Genomic DNA, 20,270 nt, shown 5'->3' on the forward strand with positions numbered 1-20,270 from the left:
ACCAACATGATAAAAATGACCAAAATGACCAAAATGATCAAAATGACCAAAATGACCAAAATGACCAAAATGACCAAAATGACCAAAATGACCAAAATGACCAAAATGACCAAAATGACTAAAATGACCAAAATGACCAAAATGACCAAAAAGACCAAAATGACCAAAATGACCAAAATGACCAAAATGACCAAAATGACCAAAATGAACAAAATGAACAAAATTACCAACATGATAAAAATGACCAAAATGACCAAAATGACCAAAATGACCAAAATGACCAAAATGACCAAAATGACCAAAATGACCAAAATGACCAAAATGACCAAAATGACCAAAATGACCAAAATGACCATAATGACCAAAATGACCAAAATGACCAAAATGACCAAAATGACCAAAATGACCAAAATGACCAAAATGACCAAAATGACCAAAATGACCAACATGACCAAAATGACCAAAATGACCAAAATGACCAAAATGACCAAAATGAACAAAATGAACAAAATGACCAAAATTACCAACATGATAAAAATGACCAAAATGACCAAAATGACCAAAATGACCAAAATGACCAAAATGACCAAAATGACCAAAATGACCAAAATGACCAAAATGACCAAAATGACCAAAATGACCAAAATGACCAAAATGACCAAAATGACCAAAATGACCAAAATGACCAAAATGACCAAAATTACCAAAATGACCAAAATGACCAAAATGACCAAAATGACCAAAATGACCAAAATGATCAAAATGACCAAAATGAACAAAATGAACAAAATGACCAAAATTACCAACATGATAAAAATGACCAAAATGACCAAAATGATCAAAATGACCAAAATGACCTAGATGACCAAAATGACTAAAATGACTAAAATGACCAAAATTACCAAAATGACCAAAATGACCAAAATGACCAAAATGACCAACATGACCAAAATGACCAAAATGACCTAAATGACCAAAATGACTAAAATGACTTAAATGAGTAAAATGACTTAAATGAGTAAAATGACCAAAATTACCAAAATGACCAAAATGACCAAAATGACCAAAATGACCAACATGACCAAAATGACCAAAATTACCAAAATGACCTAAATGACCAAAATGACTAAAATGACTTAAATGAGTAAAATGACTTAAATGACTAAAATGACTAAAATGACTAAAATGACCAAAATGACCAAAATGACCAAAATGACCAAAATGACCAAAATGACCAAAATGTCCAAAATGACCAAAATGACCAAAATGACCAAAATGACCAAAATGACCAAAATGACCAAAATGACCAAAATGACCAAAATGACCAAAATGACCAAAATGACCAAAATGACCAAAATGACTAAAATGACCAAAATGACCAAAATGACCAAAATGACCAAAATGACCAAAATGACCAAAATGACCAAAATGACCAAAATGAACAAAATGAACAAAATGACCAAAATTACCAACATGATAAAAATGACCAAAATGACCAAAATGACCATAATGACCAAAATGACCAAAATGACCAAAATGACCAAAATGACCAAAATGACCAAAATGACCAAAATGACCAAAATGACCAAAATGACCAAAATGACCAAAATGACCAAAATGATCAAAATGACCAAAATGACCAAAATGACCAAAATGAACAAAATGAACAAAATGAACAAAATGACCAAAATTACCAACATGATAAAAATGACCAAAATGACCAAAATGATCAAAATGACCAAAATGACCAAAATGACCAAAATGACTAAAATGACTAAAATGACCACAATTACCAAAATGACCAAAATGACCAAAATGACCAAAATGATCAAAATGACCAAAATGACCAAAATGACCAAAATGAACAAAATGAACAAAATGACCAAAATTACCAACATGATAAAAATGACCAAAATGACCAAAATGATCAAAATGACCAAAATGACCTAAATGACCAAAATGACTAAAATGACTAAAATGACCAAAATTACCAAAATGACCAAAATGACCAAAATGACCTAAATGACCAAAATGACTAAAATGACTTAAATGAGTAAAATGACTTAAATGAGTAAAATGACCAAAATTACCAAAATGACCAAAATGACCAAAATGACCAAAATGACCAACATGACCAAAATGACCAAAATGACCAAAATGACCTAAATGACCAAAATGACCAAAATGACTTAAATGAGTAAAATGACTTAAATGACTAAAATGACTAAAATGACTAAAATGACCAAAATGACCAAAATGACCAAAATGACCAAAATGACCAAAATGTCCAAAATGACCAAAATGACCAAAATGACCAAAATGACCAAAATTACCAAAATGACCAAAATGATCAAAATGACCAAAATGACCAAAATGACCAAAATGACCAAAATGACCAAAATGACCAAAATGACCAAAATGACCAAAATGACCAAAATGACCAAAATGACCAAAATGACCAAAATGACCAAAATGACCATAATGACCAAAATGACCAAAATGATCAAAATGACCAAAATGACCAAAATGAACAAAATGAACAAAATGACCAAAATTACCAACATGATAAAAATGATCAAAATGACCAAAATGACCAAAATGACCAAAATGACCAAAATGACCAAAATGACCAAAATGACCAAAATGACCAAAATGACTAAAATGACCAAAATGACCAAAATGACCAAAATGACCAAAATGACCAAAATGACCAAAATGACCAAAATGACCAAAATGAACAAAATGACCAAAATTACCAACATGATAAAAATGACCAAAATGACCAAAATGACCATAATGACCAAAATGACCAAAATGACCAAAATGACCAAAATGACCAAAATGACCAAAATGACCAAAATGACCAAAATGACCAAAATGACCAAAATGACCAAAATGACCAAAATGACCAAAATGACCAAAATGACCAAAATGACCAAAATGACCAAAATTACCAAAATGACCAAAATGACCAAAATGACCAAAATGACCAAAATGACCAAAATGACCAAAATGTTCAAAATGACTAAAATGACTAAAATGACCAAAAAGACCAAAATGACCAAAATGACCAAATGGCAATCGTGAGAGGCAAGGCACCCTCATAACCCTATATTTTAGGACCTCTTCAAATTATACTCTTGGAATATTTCCAAGCGCTTTGTCTTTTTCCTTCCATGGATGCTTCATTCTTCCACTTCACAGCCAACTTGCATCCAATATTGAATGCAACATGCGCGCCACAAAACCCCGAAATCTTTCCGGTTAGCGTTGAAACTTTTCACCCTCCAGAGTGGGTGGTAAATTTCCCTCCCACGTCCGTCCCGACCGATCTTCGGTCCGACGATTCGGCTCGGGTCCGACGAGGACATTCCGCTCCCGTTCGGGGTGGCCGTTTCGAAAGCTGAATGAAAAGTATACGCATTTTAACCGCTCGCAGCATCAGAACTGGCCTCAGTCGTTGTTTGCGTTTCGGTCGTGACTGTTCTGCTCCTGGCACTTGAAGCCGACTAGAGTGACTCCAAGTCACTACTACCCGAGTTGAGGGGGGAGGGTGGAAAAGGATTTGTTTGTCCAGCGTGGCAGAGGTGGTGTTGGCAGAGGGCACATCTATGAGGATTTGAAAGCAATCAGATGCCGATTCACAGTGTGGTGCTCTTTACTATGGAGTCCTTTCGTAAGTTCTGAGAACTCGGAAAATTCGAATTTTCCCAGAACCAAAAACAGTACGAGAGGGAGAGAGGAGAGAGATCGTGAAGCATGGTGAGAGGGAGAGTGAGGCTGGCTAGTGTGCGATAAATAATAAAACGTAAACATAAATAAAGTGCAAAAGGATTGGCCGTTTGTCAGTCTCGTGTGGGACGTGATGCTGGAAGGATAATATTCCTGAGTCGTTGTCATTGGCGTCGTGGTCGTCGTTGACGTCGTTGTCGTGTTTGTGCGTAAAGGATATATTCTAGCGAATTCCGTCGGACGGCACGTATGTCGTGTATTCTGCCCTGTGTGAGATAATCGGATTTGGAAAGTGTTGTAAATTAGCAAATTTTACGATTTGTGTGCTCGCTCGCTTTCACACAGCAGTAGCGTCGAGAAATTTATGTCCATTGGTGTGCAGGAGCGTGTAATTTTTGGCATTCCAACCGGAAGATAAATTACCATCCACATATGAGCGCCTCCGGGGCTTCTGTCCAACTGTGGCAACGCTTTGTTAGTGAGGTGGTGCTGGTGTTGCGTTTGTGAGAGAGTTTTGTGAAAAGCGTCGTGTGCCAAAAATGGGCAAAGTTCGGCGTGGTCCTTCTTCTCGTTACCCAGTTTAATTAGAGGAAGACGAGCAAATATGGATCCTGTCTGGCTGTCTGTGTGTGTATGTTTGCGTTACAAATTTTCCATTTAGACTGAGAGGATGTAAACCGTGAAAAGTTGGCCCGCAGGAAAAAAAAGCGAGGGAAAACATTTGAACCTCCTCCGCGGTGGCTGATGGAACTCGTTTAATCAAGGAGCCATGTCGAGGATAATTAAAATTGTGCTAACAACACTGCTGTTGTGGAGATTAGGTAAGTCACTGCTCGTAATTATCTTGTTTCAGGTGCTGCAGAGCGTTTTACTTTTACAATTCACAAATCTGTAACCCATTTAGAAGAAAGTCTCATTTGGAAAACATTTCCCCTTAATTTCCGGGGAATTCACTTTGGAGAGGCAAAAGTTTCCCCCCTCTCAAGTTGTTTTTTTTCCATCAATTTCACCAGCAGCAAAAAGTCCCCGCTTAAAAGGGTTTCCAGCATACTTTTGGTATTAGACCAAAATTAAGAGGATTTTTTCTCTGCTTCCTACCCGTATCATGATTCCACGGTGCACTTTATGGACGGAAATTCTTTCGAAAACAGTCCCTAATTAGGGAGGCTGGCGTTTTTTCATCTTGTTTGTCCTGAGTTATCGTCCTCTGATAACATGGTTAATTCAGACGAGATTTTCGTGGATATTTTTAAAATCACTTCTGAAATGTTTTACTAAACAATAAAGCGGCTTTTTTAATCGAACAAAAAAATATGAAAAAAAAATATATTTGAAAATGCATTATATACCAGTCCAGTTGTTTTGTAAATACAGTCCACACTCGATTATCGGATGCCTCGACTATCTATACAATTTCTAGATCAGGCTTTTTTGAATGATCACACATTTTTTAACAAAACTGCATTAATATCACAAAAACGATGAAAATGCATATGGGACATTTATGAGATCAAGGGCAGTTTAGGGGTCATACTTAAAATCAACAATCATAAATTAGACAATGAAAATTTTTTTTTTCGTGATTCGATTATCCGAAGTTTTGGTTATCCGAAGTGAAATTTTTCCGAGGTCTTCGAATAATTGAGTCTGGACTGTATTAGTTTCCAATGTTTCTAAGGATTGACAAAAAAAAACTTAAAGGAAATATGATGATAAAAATCTTGGCATTTCATCCTTTTTTGTAGTTTTAATGTGAATAACAATATTACTTAATGGATAACATCAAACAAATTCTAATCTTCTAAATGAATGCAAATATTATCAACAAGTGAAGACGAAATGTTGCATTCAAAGAAACTCTGATCTGACTTATGACTTGAGGGTCATTCAAAAACCACGTGGGTACTTGCAGGGAAATTTCAGAACTCTCTTCCCGTGTGGTCAATTGTTCATACAAAATAATATCCCCTTCTCATCTCACCTTAAATGTCCACTTGTATTATGGCTGGGCTGCATTCATAATTGGAAATTTGAAATAACGTTTTATATTTAAGGTAGGAGGCAAAAGGATTATTTGTTTGTTAAGATTCGTTCTTTAAATTTGTTTTGGAAGTGCGAGAAAAAAAACCACAAATTTGGTAATTCTGGAGTTTTTTTTTAAAAGGTCCAATAAACCAAATTTCCAGTTTTTGCGTTTTGGGTGTTTTTGAAACCGCCTTGAGTATTGAAAACACCCAAAAAGCAAAAACTGAAAATTTGGTTTATTGGAATTGTTGTTACGTCATGTTTGAGAAACCTTTTAAAAGGTTTGGTTAGGCAGCATTTCAAATTTTGTTCCCAAACTTTGCGCAAATATCGTTAGAAAATATTTTTTTCGCTTGTTTTTAACCTACAAGAAAACAGTTTTATGAAAACAGCTAAAAATTCCTGGCATTCGTTTGATTGAGCTATTCTCAACAAAATTCACCTGAAAGCTAATGCTGTCGAAAACTGCTTTGCACTCTAGTCAGACAAAATTGAAATTCCAAGAACCAGCATCCGTGCTTCTAGTAGCTAAAAAACCTCCCTCCAATAGACAAATTGCATTCCATATTCATGTGGAATGTACCCAATCGAATCCATACAGGTAGAACGAAAACAAATGGAACCGATTTTTACACTTTTCCTGCTGGAATGTTTTTCTTCCACACATTCTGAAAAATGATTGATGGATTTTGGGTTTCCGCTATGTGAAATTGTAACAACATGGAAAAATGAGGTCGATAAAGTGATGAATTGCGAAAATGTTGGCCATATATTGTGTGCTGGATCGAGGGGTCGAAAGCAAATGCAGTAAATCTATTTTAGGTGATTGTTCCATTAGTCTTTTGCTTTTATATTGCCTCATCAATGTTGGAGATCGACAAACGTTGTTGATTCTATTCATCTCAAACCCTTGTCGGGCACTCGTTTAACCTTTAACATCTTAATTGCTCGCTCGTGCCTTCAAAGAAACCTCTCCTTTTACGCCCATCTGTTTTCGTAACTCTGTAAGAGACTTACTTTGCAAACGGAACTCCTCCTCCACCGAGTTTGAGCGTAGGAAGTTAAGGAAATATTTCAAAGACCCGTCTGGCACTGAAAGCGATGAAATACGCATACGTTAAAAGTTTGCTTCCGAGAATGGCATGAACTGAAATCGATGATTCTAATGAATGGTCTTTGGTCCTTGAAAATGCAAATATATGCAGAAATTTGCCTAGAGCAAGAATCAACTTGGAAAATATTTCGCATTCACTTCTCAGTTTCAGCCAGTATCGATTTCTCATCCTTTTCATAAATTGTCTTTCCGTGGCTTGATTCGCCGAATAATGCCGGCATCGACCGCCAGATGATTGAGTTAGAAAATGTGAGCATACTGCTTCAATCAAGAAGACTGGAAATTCCATCAGCCGACCTTTTTGTGTTCGAGGGAATTCTTCAGCTCGCGTAATTAAATTGAATCTTTTTCCCTCTAATATCCTTTCATAACCGGTGAAGATCCTTCAATTCGATAAAGTTGTGCTCGTTCAATTTCTAGTCGATTCCTTCTGCATTTGTAAGGTCGAGGAATTGGGAAGCTGGCGAAATTTTTCTCCACCTCAGACCATCGTCGGCGGGTCGGCGGATGCTCTTTTGCTCGGAGCACTTCTTCGCTTCACTTTAGATTGAAAAACTTTTCCTTTTACCAGCGTGGAGTTTTTCCAACCTCCCGCTCTGGCACGACAAGACACGATAGATATGGTTTGCATTTATCTTGTGCTCTTCTCGGCGGAAAACGAAGCGTAAAATGTTCTGTGTTCTGCACATCAAACAGGTGATGCACTGATCCTGGGCTGCAAGTGCAACAACCAACTACCACAACTTTTCTCGTGGGAGAAGAGAGGGGAGGGGAAGGTAACAGATTGGGGGGTTTGATTTAGTGAAATTGAATTGTTCGGATTTGCTGGAACATAAATTGAATTGTTGAGGAGCTGTGCTAGATTTTTTCTTAGGGAAGGTTTTTTCACGAACGGTATGGCATGACTTGTTAGTTTGCGAGACTTGATGAATAAGCATTTCAGCCAACAACTTCTTTGAATTTCAATATGAGATGACTTTGATTTTTTTCATAATATTATTTTTTACATTTTTGTCATATTGAACCTTTTGTTTTACCATTTCAATACATTTGCATTTGCAAGTTAGTAAATATAATAGAGTATAGAAGCCCATTTTTAGTCACCTAAATTATTATACTTTTCTTTTATGCTGTTAGTCTGCACGCTTTTTAAAAAAGTTTCATTGTTTTGACAAACTTTGCCCTTAAATGTTGAAAATTTGAAGATAATCATGGGAAAATATTTCCAAATACCGTACTTGTTTAATTGTTTTTATCATTTTTATCGGTTATCCCGAGCAGACAGAAATAACTTGGGAATAACCTTTTTTGATATTTCAAAATACTTGGTCAATAACATTTTATGTTATTTATAACAAGATTTGTTATTTTGCGTTATGAATTTTTTGTTATTGGATTGTTATTGTAATAACAGACTAATAACATTTTAACAACTAATCTGATCATCCCAACAACAGTTGGAGATTTCCTTCCATAACAAAATATGTTAATCCAAAGTTGTTTTGGTTTTTAATCAATATCAGACCAAAAACAAATTTTGTTATGATAACATAAACTGTTATTTTGCAAAAATGGATTTTTCAAGAAGATTCCATAATACTTTCTGATATTTTAACAGTATTTGTTATTGATATGACATAAATTTTGTTATTACCGTCTGCACGGGATGTATTTAATTTTTGTTGTTGTTGTTGAAATCACGATGGATAGTTTTTTTTGAAAATATAATACATTGTGCTCAGAATCAAAAAAAAAATGTACAAAAACAAGATTAGGGTACAAAACGTGCCGTACTTTTCAAAGGGAGGGGGGTTGGAGCCAGTGTGACAAAGTGTGGCATGAGAGGGATGGGAGTTTAATTTTTGCCGATTTTAGTGTGACATACTTTTTGGATGACGCTTCATACTATAAATAATGTTATTGTCTTTGTTAAATAAATTAGGGGAAGGGTTGTAAGGTTGTGAAATATTTCATGGACGACTCCTTTGATCGGTATCCATTGCATTTAAAAGTATTTGAGAGGTGTGATTCAAAGTAACCAAATGTACCGTGCGTCTCCATTTATATAGTTAAAAACTGAACATAAAAAAAAAACCATTAGTAAAATATTTTCTAGGTCACAGATATCGAAAAAGAACCCCCTGAGCTACCTTTCCACGAAAAAACATTTTGGGTACATTCAATTTCAACAATAATTGCCTTCCGCCATGGCGTGCGACAGTGACGACTTGCTACAAATGAATTCCTGATGTGGTACAGTCATCCCGCATATTCGGAACGGTTTCCAGATCGGCCAATGTTCAAAAAATCATAGCACATCGATAATTGAACTTAATGATTCGCTTTTACCTTCATTTGAAAGCTTTTTTTGCGATCTTTCGAATGCTGTATCGAACATCTGCAAATTTTAACTTTTTTATGAAGTTTTTGAAGAATTACTTTGACCCTTGAAGTCCACAAATTCGGAACATTTTTTTCTTACGAATGTAAACAAACTTTGGATCTCTCCAGGAGTACATATTTATTACCAAATAATGACTTCACACACTGAAACCAATGAAACTCAAGCTTAGTAATGTTTTATACATGGTTTGATAACTTTTTTGTGAAAATATCAGTTAAATTCAGGTGTTCCACAATTGTGGGAGGCACAATAACATCCCACAATTATGAAACAGGCCATTTGGAGGCAGTGTTTTGCTGCTCTGGACAAAATAGTCTTGGAATGAAGTTTTTTGTTCAAAAAGTACTACAAGATAATGTCTAAATGAAGGTTCTAAAAATAGTAAGGTCGACAGAAAAGCTACTTTTGGCATGCTATTGACAAATTACCATAAAAGTGTTCCGAATTTGTGGGTGTTCCGAATATGTGGGATGACTGTATCTCGGTTTATACTACTTTACTCCAGCCACGCCGTGTTGCATAACTGCAATAAAGTTTAAAGCATGTTGTGTTTCTCGAGTATTTTTTTTTTGTTTAATTTGTCTTCAAATATTTTTATTTTTTGTTTATTTATTCAATGAGTTTCAATCGCCCCCACAACAACCCGCGTCACCCATTAACAGGAAGGCAATTTTCTCACGCGATCGTTGATTTCCCCACCCGTCAAATGGAAAGTCGAAACAAAATGACACAATCTTCCTTTTACGACCATCATCCAATTTTAGAACTTGACTGCTTCTAATCTCGGGGCCACGACCCATGTGCCTCGGTCGCGCCACGGAGAAATTGTTTATGGTGCAATTTAGCTAATCCAAGAAGATGATATTTTTATCTTGCGTAGAATAGCAAAACCAAAAGTCGCCGGTTTTTGGTGAAGGATCTTGGTGGGGGACAAAAAAGGTGGTGGCACCTTACTTTATGGGTCGTCGTAGGTTTAAACGGTCGAGGTCGATTCCGGGCTCGGATGATGACTTTTTTCCTGCCACGGTCGGTTGAATTTTCTGTGCTGTGGTTTATTACTCGATCAACCGTAAAGTTGAGTACGGGGCCGTAAACGCAGTAATACGGGGAATGAGATTCGATTCATTGGTCATTTGGAGGCAAACTAGGGGCATTTTTTAGGAGGGTCATTAATTTGTCCGAAACAGGAGTGCGAGCGTTGGGGGTTGTAACTGAAAACAGTTGTAAAGAATGTGGAAATGATTATTTTTGATTGAAACGTTTTAAGATGTGTCTGGATAATGTGCAGTGAACCTTTCAAATTAAATCAGTTTGAAAACTTCTAACACTAAACATTTAAAATGGTGTCGCTGTCTGACCGAGAAAAATATAGACCAATAAATAAAGCTAGATTGCTACAATGTGCTTTTGGTCATAAATAAAAGCACATAAATCGCTTTATAAATAATGGCTTCGCTGTGCAAGTGCAAAGTGCATTCTTATTCTCGTTGTTTCCTTTCTTTGTGAGATCGCATACCATCGTTTCGAGAAATTCTTTAATGTTTCATTTTTAAATATTCTTCAAACTGTAACATGTGAAAAGACAAACGAAAGTTCCACGTGTAAAAATCCCACTAATGTCTTCGGAGCGAACCTTAAACTAACGCAAATGTGAAAGATTGCAATAAATTTCAAAATGTTTCCCCCCTAAAACTCTGGCCGTACCAACCAAATTCGTTTGCCACGACGCCTCAGCAGGAGCAGGAAGGACCCTGGGGACACATCGTACGCCACCTTCTCGGCGGTACATGACCGAAATCACGAGGAAAACTATGTCACTGCTCGCGCGCACCAAACGTGGCACAACGTGGCTGGTGATGTAAAAGAGCTTTCGTGTGCACCATCAGAGCAAGATGCATTTTCTGCTTCACCCCGTGGGGAGTCTTCTGGGAACGCTGGAGCGCGAAAGTATAAGTTAGGAGGAAATTTATATCCGGCAGAAAATTGAATGAAAATATTATTTTCCTCAAATGAATTTACAGTATGTAAAAAAAGTATTTACACCCCTTGGGCACTATGCACATATTGTGATGAAACATCTAAACGATTTAATGTTGACAGAAACCTAGTACTATGTTTTGTTCAGAAACTCATGCCAGACATTTTGCTACAAAAAGCTCATGAAAAGATGATTTCTATAAAAAGTTATATAACAAATACTATTACGAAAATAAAAAAGGTGCAAAAAAAGTTTGTACACCTTTCGAAAAATTAACATAAATAATGTTATTTGTTGACAAATCACCATAAATCCAGTCTCCCAACTCCAAATAGGCATCCTTGACTGATTAAAAAAATAATTTGGATTGAATATAAAGTTTACTAACTACTTAGTATAAAAGTTTATATAACTCTGGAAATTCTATATAAAACTTATCTAAACTTAATTTTGCAAACTTTTAATTCAACTTAATGTCAATATATTACCATAGAATTGCTAAATAAACATTTTGGAGTGGGTATAACACCGTTTTGGGGGTATTTGTATCGATAGAATAGATTTTTCGTTGGAATTTCGTACCAACCCGGAATTACGTCGTCGGAAAATCCGCCGGCATCCGAACCGGTCCACAATTCTTAAGTCAACCTATGTGGCATCGGAAAGGGCATAAAATTTCCGATCTTTTGATACCCATACATCTAGGTTTTCTATAAAACCCACCCCATACCTGGGCAAAAAGTAAGTTTGATCCACGATAACAAAAATTACGAAATTCCATACATTTTTGGCAGATTGCTCAAACAAAACCATAACAACGTTTTTACCTAGGTATTTAAAATCGTGGGTTTTATAGAAAACCTAGATGTATGGGTATCAAAAGATCGGAAATTTTATGCCCTTTCCGATGCCACATAGGTTGACTTAAGAATTGTGGACCGGTTCGGATGCCGGCGGATTTTCCGACGACGTAATTCCGGGTTGGTACGAAATTCCAACGAAAAATCTATTCTATCGATACAAATACCCCCAAAACGGTGTTATACCCACTCCAAAATGTTTATTTAGCAATTCTATGGTAATATATTGACATTTAGCTGAATTAAAAGTTTGCAAAATTAAGTTTAGATAAGTTTTATATAGAATTTACAGAGTTATATAAACTTTTATACTAAGTAGTTAGTAAACTTTATATTCAATCCAAATTATTTTTTTAATCAGTCAAGGATGCCTATTTGAAGTTGGGAGACTGGATTTATGGTGATTTGTCAACAAATAACATTATTTATGTTAATTTTTCGAAAGGTGTACATACTTTTTTTGCACCTTTTTTAGTTTCGTAATAGTATTTGTTATATAACTTTTTATAGAAATCATCTTTTCATGAGCTTTTTGTAGCAAAATGTCTGGCATGAGTTTCTGAACAAAACGTAGTACTAGGTTTCTGTCAACATTAAATTGTTTAGATGTTTCATCACAATATGTGCATAGTGCCCAAGGGGTGTAAATACTTTTTTTACATACTGTATGGGTGAGTGGAGGTGGAGAGGGGTGCTCTCTAAACAAAGACGACTAATCTTGCTGCAGAGTGAAATTGTGCGCAGACTTTTCAGAAGTGGCAATTTCTACAGGCAGTCAACCAAGAATCAAAAGAAGAGTTGTCTATTCGTGCGGCACAAACCAACTTTGGAGCCATTTCTTGGGTCTGTCAGGTCGTAATGGAACCACACTGACTTATGCCCTTTTACTTCTAGCCGAGTTCTCACCGAGAGAGGCATTCAGACAGAAAAAAGGATGCGAGCTTATTTTTATTGCCTCGCAGAGGACCGCAAACTTCCTGTGCCCTGAGGATCTAAGGGTACCCCCGGGGGGTTCTACGACAGTGTGGTGGCCACCCCGGAGAGAGAGGAACAGTCAGAGAATGCACCTACAGAATATACGGGGTACGTGATTTAATCTGGCAGGCACTCTGTGGGTTTTAGAATGATATTAAATTTAATCACGAACTCTCGAGCCATCACCACAAATGGCAACATCCGGGGGATGGAACACCCCGAGAACTGAACCAAACCGGCCACGGTAGTAAACAAACAGCATTCTGGTAGTGTGTACCTCTGGGAGGACCATCATCTCTATGTGTGTGGGGGGAGCGCTGCAGCTGTGGCCAGGGAAACCAAAATTCGGTAATAAACTTTAAAGAGCTTGGTAAGTACACTCATTATGGGGTGGTTTTCCGGGAGGGTCGAATCGAGTGCGCCACCCAATGGCAGCTTTGTTGCCGGGAATGGCCGGAAACAGGGCAGAGGTGGAGGTTATGTTTATGTTTTTACTATTTTGAGTCTATTTAGTGAAATGGGGTTTGTTTGTGATTCGGAAGCTGTAATCAAAACATCAAACCTTTGATGAGCATAATTTGGTGAAAAAGCTAAAAGTGAATAAAGTTTTATCATGGTGAGTTTAAAGTTTCAGATTTGTTTAAATATGACCAAAATTTACGAATTTGAATTCTAAATCATTTGAAAAAAAAACGTTTCTTTATCCACCATTAGGTGGTTGGTGCCTTCCTCACATTTACAAAGTTATAATGAAAATAAGTTCATGAAAAAATACATACCTGATACAGACTTTTCCAGAAAACATGCAGACTCTCATTTGAAGCAATGTGGCAACCGGGCGTTTCGCATCTGGCGCGACTCTCGCACGTAAACAAAAAGACTTGGCCTATTGAGGTTATGCAAAAAATCACCCTTTTTAGTAGATTCAAAAATTATTTCCTTAGCATAACTTTTTAAATACTTTACTAAACAGAGTAAATTTAATAGGGTCTTATGGGACCCCAAAACCAATCGAATAAGGCTGACCCGGCCAAAATCGGTTCAGCCAGTTCTGAGAAAATCGTGTGGAAAAAAATCATGTCTACACACATCTCCACAGACATTTGTTCAGAATTCGATTCTGAGTCGATATGTATACGTGAAGGTAAATCTAGAAGGTATATTTAAGAAGTTCAGTTTTCGAGTGATTTTATAGCCTTGTCTCAGTGAGGTGAGGAAGGCAAAAACTACGTTCAGCTTCACCAAAATCGAAGACAAAAAGACAAAAAGAAAATGCAGTGTTTAGTTTACAAATTTTCTATACAAAATCATCAGTTTTTCTAGTTCTGATATCAGAGGAAAGATAGCACCCACTCATCTTCCACGGCTCGTGGATGTAACTTCTGGAGGTCCTGGTCAATAACGGAGTAGCAACTGCGGGTGGGCACCTTTGCTTATGCTTATGCTTGCTTAGTTTTTCTAGTTCTGATATCAAAAGATTCCGCTAAACCGTATTTATAGATTTTTATATTTTTATGTGTCGAAAAAAATTAAGAATTTGCTCATTTTTAACATAAAATTGTTTTTTTTTGTCTGGCTAAGTCTCAAAAATGTCGTGTTTTATCGAAACAATTAAAATCTTTTCCATTAAAATTTCATTGTTAAAATCATTCTTTAGATTTGCCTTCAAAAGGTCCTATGCATCAGTTGTCAATAACACCGTTTTTCGATCGATCAATTTACGAATTTCAAATTTAATAATGTTCATCTGTACGGTCTTTAAATGCTCTTCACTGATAGTTAATGAAAATTTAACATGCCACAAAAAAAAAAAAAAAAAGATCAATAAGCGTCGGAGGTAGCGCATTAGAAACATTGAGTTAAGAAATAGCTACTGAATTTGCTTAATAAATGCGGCCCCGATACTCTTCAAAAACTTGATTTTAGGAACCCCAAAATATTTTTTTCTAAAGGCCAACTAATCACCTTTTTTGCTTCCAAGATTGCTATTGTGGATTTAGTTGGTAGCTGGATTTTCTGGCATCTTCTCACGGTCATTGGAAACGATCGTGGATAGACCTAGGGGTTCTCAATTGGAGTGAAAAAGTCCAAGTTATAGAAAAAAATATGGATTAAAATTTTGATTTTATATCACTTCTCCGACATTAGGAATAATTGTTCGAACCTGCTCGCAATTTTTTTATTCAGTCGGAAAATATTATTTTTCTTGAAAAAAGTTTTATTTTTAACCCTAATTCTGGCTCGATGTCGCATCACGCGACCGCGTTCTCCGTTTGTTTGTCAACACAGCTGCAGCTGGATGGTGAGACGAAGTGAGAGGTTTTGACATTTTTATGCCCGCATCTGGCCCGCCACCTATTTCGTTGGTCGTTGAGCCGACGGTCGTTTCCAACGACCAAGTCCAACAAGGTACTGATCGTACCTTGTATTCGAAAAAAATAGCTCCAGTAAAAAAGATTTGACCGATTTTTTGAAAAAAATGCCAAACTTTGAAGGTCTGTACCGAGCGCTAGAGTGCTCCAAACTTCAATGTTATATTTACCAAGGATCTGGCCTAGACGCCAGTGATTTTGAAAATAAACGCTTCGATGGCCAAAACGCCTCAAAAAAACATTTGAAAAAAAAATCTTTTTCTACGGGTTAAACCCCATTGAAAAATCAAATGCAAAGCGCCAGCTCCTGTTAAGTCCAATCAAGCTCATATTTGGGATTTGGGCTCAGCATGCCCACCGGAACAAAACCCTGGGTGCCCGAAAAAAAGTCACTTTTGTTACACTCTAATATGCAAAGCAATCCACTTTAACGACCCCCGGGTCTTTTGTGGGCTCTGTTGCAAGTTTCTGCTCATTTCTATGCGTCCGAAGGTTATGTGTGGTGAGTCACCCAAAACCTCTTTTACGCAATTGGACCAACGTTTTACTTCCCCATCCGATAGAAGGCCAGGAGAATAAGGCGGGAATGAAACCCGCGCCCCATAGCAACTTAGGGATCGGCAGCCGAAGCCGCAAACCACCGCGCAACGAGGCCTACTTAGATGACCAAATAAAAACATTGTTTTTTTTTCTTTAAAACTATATCAGCACTCTTAAGGAGCTATTACACTACCGCAAACAAACAAACAAACTGGCATTATTTCGTGTTTGACAGTTTGTCAAACTTGCAAACTTGTTTGCGGAAAACTCTCAAACAAGGCAAAATGTATGCAGGCTAACGTTTGTACAAACAATTAGGCAAACAAACAAAGCAGGCAAACTGGCAAACTGTCAAAAAGTGCGAGTTTGTTTGTTTGTTTGCCGTAGTATAATAGCTGTTTAGTGATGGTACATTTTCAGAGTTTTTTTTTGAATAGATCCTACAAACATATGGAAGACAATAGCTTATAGGATCTTTTATAAAAACTCTAGATTTCACGTTAAAATTTGATTAGAACTCCTTAAATCTGATTTCAACAAGAGCAATTGTAACTGTTTAAGTCAATCCGGAATTTAAAATATGATTTTCAATGCAACTATTGTTTTAAACGCTATTGAAAAAAACTTTTTTTCAAAAATAGTGCATGGACCTTGTATGGACCACCCCAGTACGTGTATTAAAAATAATTATCTTGTGAAAAACCTTATCAGTTGGAAAATATTTCAAAAAAAAAAAATCCTGTCAATGTCACCCCTGTTTATGGTATGTAGTACCTCCACCGAATATACTTGAAAAATATACTTGTTTCGTGTTCTACTTTCTCGTTCTGGGACAATTTCGCAATAATTTGCATACCATTTTTTGTCCTGTGACAATGTTTTACCTGCCCTTCCAAGTGGTTTTGCTATACAAAAATCCTTTTTTTTGTCCCCTAGAAAAAATGCACTTTCCAACACGCTAACCTCATTCCCACAGTTACCCCAAGGTAAAAGCTTTCCAGCGTTACCAACCATCGTCGGTGGTGAAAAACTCCCCCCCCCTAGCGAATGCGCTGCTTGCACACCGTCGTAAATGTATCATTTGTGGTTTCATCCCAGTTTTTCCACTGAATGTAGCACGCCCGGTGAAAATTGCAAGAACGCGGTGGAAAAGGAAAAAACCTCCCCCATGAATGACTTATTCTCGAGACAAAAGTGCATTGCTCTGAAGAGAGTGCTGTTAATGGAAATGAGTGGTGCAGTAATTACGCCGTGCCGAGACTGCATTTTCCAGTGAAGATTTCCGAAAGCTGTTGTTTGTTGGTACTTCTCGAGGGAAGAGAGCTTTTTTTTGTGTGCAACATTTTACACTCTCGTGTCGCAATCAGAGCTCGGACGGGCGTGAAACGACAACTTTTGTCGTGGTGATGAAAATCCTACTTTTCCGAGCAATAACAACAATATCTCTCTTCCCCCACAGTGATGTCGATGCACAAGGATTAGCACAATGGATTTGTGGAAAAATGCGCTCAGCCACAGTTTGCAAAGCTGGATTTCGGTTGTAAGCCGGTCGGATTAAGATGAGCGGCTTGTGTTTGTTCGTTCGGTTAGTCGGCCATTACGAGCTCAGGGCTTGTCAGGCGGAAAGCCATTTAAAATTTGCCGCTGATTAACTTTGTCTTTTCGTACGGAAATGGAGTGGAGCTTGATTCGATGTGGACTGCGAAGAAGGAGGTGAATTGTGCTGAAAAGGTATTTGCTCTGAGCTTTGAATAAATTTTAAAAGGGAGTTCATTTAAATCAGGGGTCTCAATTTCGTTTGAAAATGTAAATTTAAAAAAGCACTGCTGAAAAAATACGCTTGAAATTTAATAAATATTCTTACTACGTAGTATAGTTAATTTGGAGGCTGAAGTAAAAGCAAAACAATAAGGATCTTTCTCGGCCAACTCACACAAAATCTGAAAAGTGGCACGCGGTCATTTTTCATTTAGATTTTTTTGGCTTTGCAAAGCGCGATTTAACGACACAATGTTTGTAGAACAATGATACAATCTATACAATAACCCTGAAAAGTTCCTTAATATCATGAAATTTTAAAATGGTAAACCATTGGTAATTTTAGCTTTAAATGAAAAAAAAAGATGCATTGAAATGATTATTGTTAAAAGACGCCATATGAATCTGAAATTTTTGGAAGGTTAAAATAATGCTGGTCTTAAGAAAAAAAAAACAAGATTTATCTTGTTTGATATCTATTCTATCTGCATCATAATAAATGAAGATATTATTGAAAACATGTAAAAAATATGATGTTATGTTATGTTTGTTTTTGCCGGTGATATTTTAAAATGTTCAGATCGTTTTTACAATTTTACAATACTGTTTTAAATTGCTATTCCTTTTCAAACCGCAAAATGTTTTTTCCTAGTTTTCGTTTATCTCTAAATTAATAGCTTAAATGATTAATTATAGCTTATGAAATATATTACACTGTGATTTTTATTTAAACATTAACACGATATTCTTATAATAGATTTTACAAGAGAAGAAAAAACTTTGCAAAAAATAAAAAATAAATGGTTAGATTTTATGGTCGGTAAAACTGTTTTTTTTTATTTTAGATATTCAAATTCATCTGAAAAGTTCATAATCATACAAATTAAAAAAATGTCTTATGCAATGTTAATTTTAACCAGAAAATAAATATTTGCCGAAATCGTAAACCAGATGAATCATTTCATTAAAGCGAAAACAAGATACCGTTGATTTTTGATCAAACAAATTACTTTATAAATTCGTAGAAACCAATTGGGTGGAAGAGCACCACAATGCCATATTTTGTTTGCTGACGGTGGTGTAATTTCGTTGCAATTCGTTCATTATCCGGCCAGCTACAGCACGAAATATTCCATTGCCATCAATAAAATATCGTTTATGATTCTCGAATTATCATATAGAGTGAGAAATTTATTGAATTTTTGATTGCGATCAGTTGTGAGTGTGTAGACATACGTGTGCCATTCTACCCTTCCACACTTGGGGGTGGGTTATGGAATGCCGCCCACCGGTGGGGTCGTTCCGTTGATGACGGCCGACCAGAGCTGCTGCATAAATTAAGTGTAGTGGACATAATGGAAACAAATTAGATCAATAATGAAGTCGGGGGCTGGCCAGCAGCAGGACTTTGAGGGTGGTTGGGGGGTTGGTTGGTCGTTGGGTGCGATTCCCAAGTGTAGCTAATTGAGATTCTCGGACCATCATTGTGTGGCCTGGCCATGTACTTGTGTGTTGACTGCTGCATCTCGAGCAGAAAGTGCGAATGATGTGACGTTCTATGCAAAGAATCTCAATTCTGACTTCACGGGTGGAATGTTGCCAGAAGGTCGCAGCACTACCAGGGAAATACATCTGGAATGGAAGCGGCAAGTTGGCGATCTGGTTCGGGCATAGTAATTAAGATTAATGAGCCATAGAGCCCTTTCGTCGTGCCGACAGTCGTGTGCGGAATTGGATGAGCTTGGACTAGTGACATACTTACTTGGACTGCGAGTAGAATTGGATGCACTGGGATGGTGCTCACGTAGATGATGCTATTGTACGCTCAAGTTGCTTGCATATTGACACAAGAGACTTGACGGAGAATTGCTTTCAATTTGCGTACGCCGATTACATGGTGCTAAACATAACCGCTGGGAATCGGCTTGATCGTCAGATTTGCATACGATAATGAATAACAGTGTAATTTATGCATTAGTTAATCAGGGATTAAAGTGCGATCAAAGGCGGCTTTAAAGCAACTTTGAATTATATCCACCATCTTCTAAAATGTCCTCCTTGCTTTCCAGATAAAAAGCAATCCTCAAAAATTAATTCGCAATGTTTAACCATGCTACAAGGATCAAGAAGCTCAAATTCGAGTTCCAGGAATCCTCCACCCTTTCAAATTTAGGCTTATTTTATTCAATCTTTTTCCCAGAAGTTCGACGCGTGGCTTGAGATGTTTTTCTTTGCCGTAGGATATTTTTCAGCGTTGCCATCGTCATCGTCGCCGCCGTTGCCACTTCCAGAAGAAGATTACCCGCCAAATACGTCCTTCCCGGAGAGATGTTAATTAATAAGATTAGCACAAAGGAAGCGCACGATGGCAACATCAAAGGGAAAAGCGACCGGTTTTAATTACCCCTCAAAAGTTGAGGAAGCTTGCGACGACGACAAATTGATGGTTGAAATCAAGATTTCAGGCCAGACGGAAGGATGGTGTCATGTTTTTCTCTCTCCCGATACTTGG

The 20,270-nt window shown here is 36.9% G+C and overlaps 2 protein-coding genes across 2 annotated transcripts in view; one reads left to right on the forward strand and one right to left on the reverse strand.

The window, feature by feature from the left end:
• LOC120428400 (elongation of very long chain fatty acids protein 7-like) overlaps positions 1-20,270 on the reverse strand; it is a 318,557-nt gene that overhangs the window by 274,429 nt on the left and 23,858 nt on the right. The window lies entirely within an intron of this gene.
• The window catches only part of LOC120423011 (uncharacterized), a 90,868-nt gene continuing 74,068 nt past the window's right edge, over positions 3,471-20,270 (forward strand). Inside the window, exon 1 of the mRNA XM_039586643.2 lies at positions 3,471-4,553. Coding sequence (XP_039442577.1) covers positions 4,502-4,553 — 52 coding nt within the window. The 5' untranslated portion in view covers positions 3,471-4,501. The remainder of the gene's footprint in view (positions 4,554-20,270) is intronic.

This window comes from Culex pipiens, chromosome 3, assembly GCF_016801865.2.
Source record: "Culex pipiens pallens isolate TS chromosome 3, TS_CPP_V2, whole genome shotgun sequence".
In the NCBI taxonomy this organism is placed as follows: Eukaryota; Metazoa; Arthropoda; class Insecta; order Diptera; family Culicidae; genus Culex; species Culex pipiens.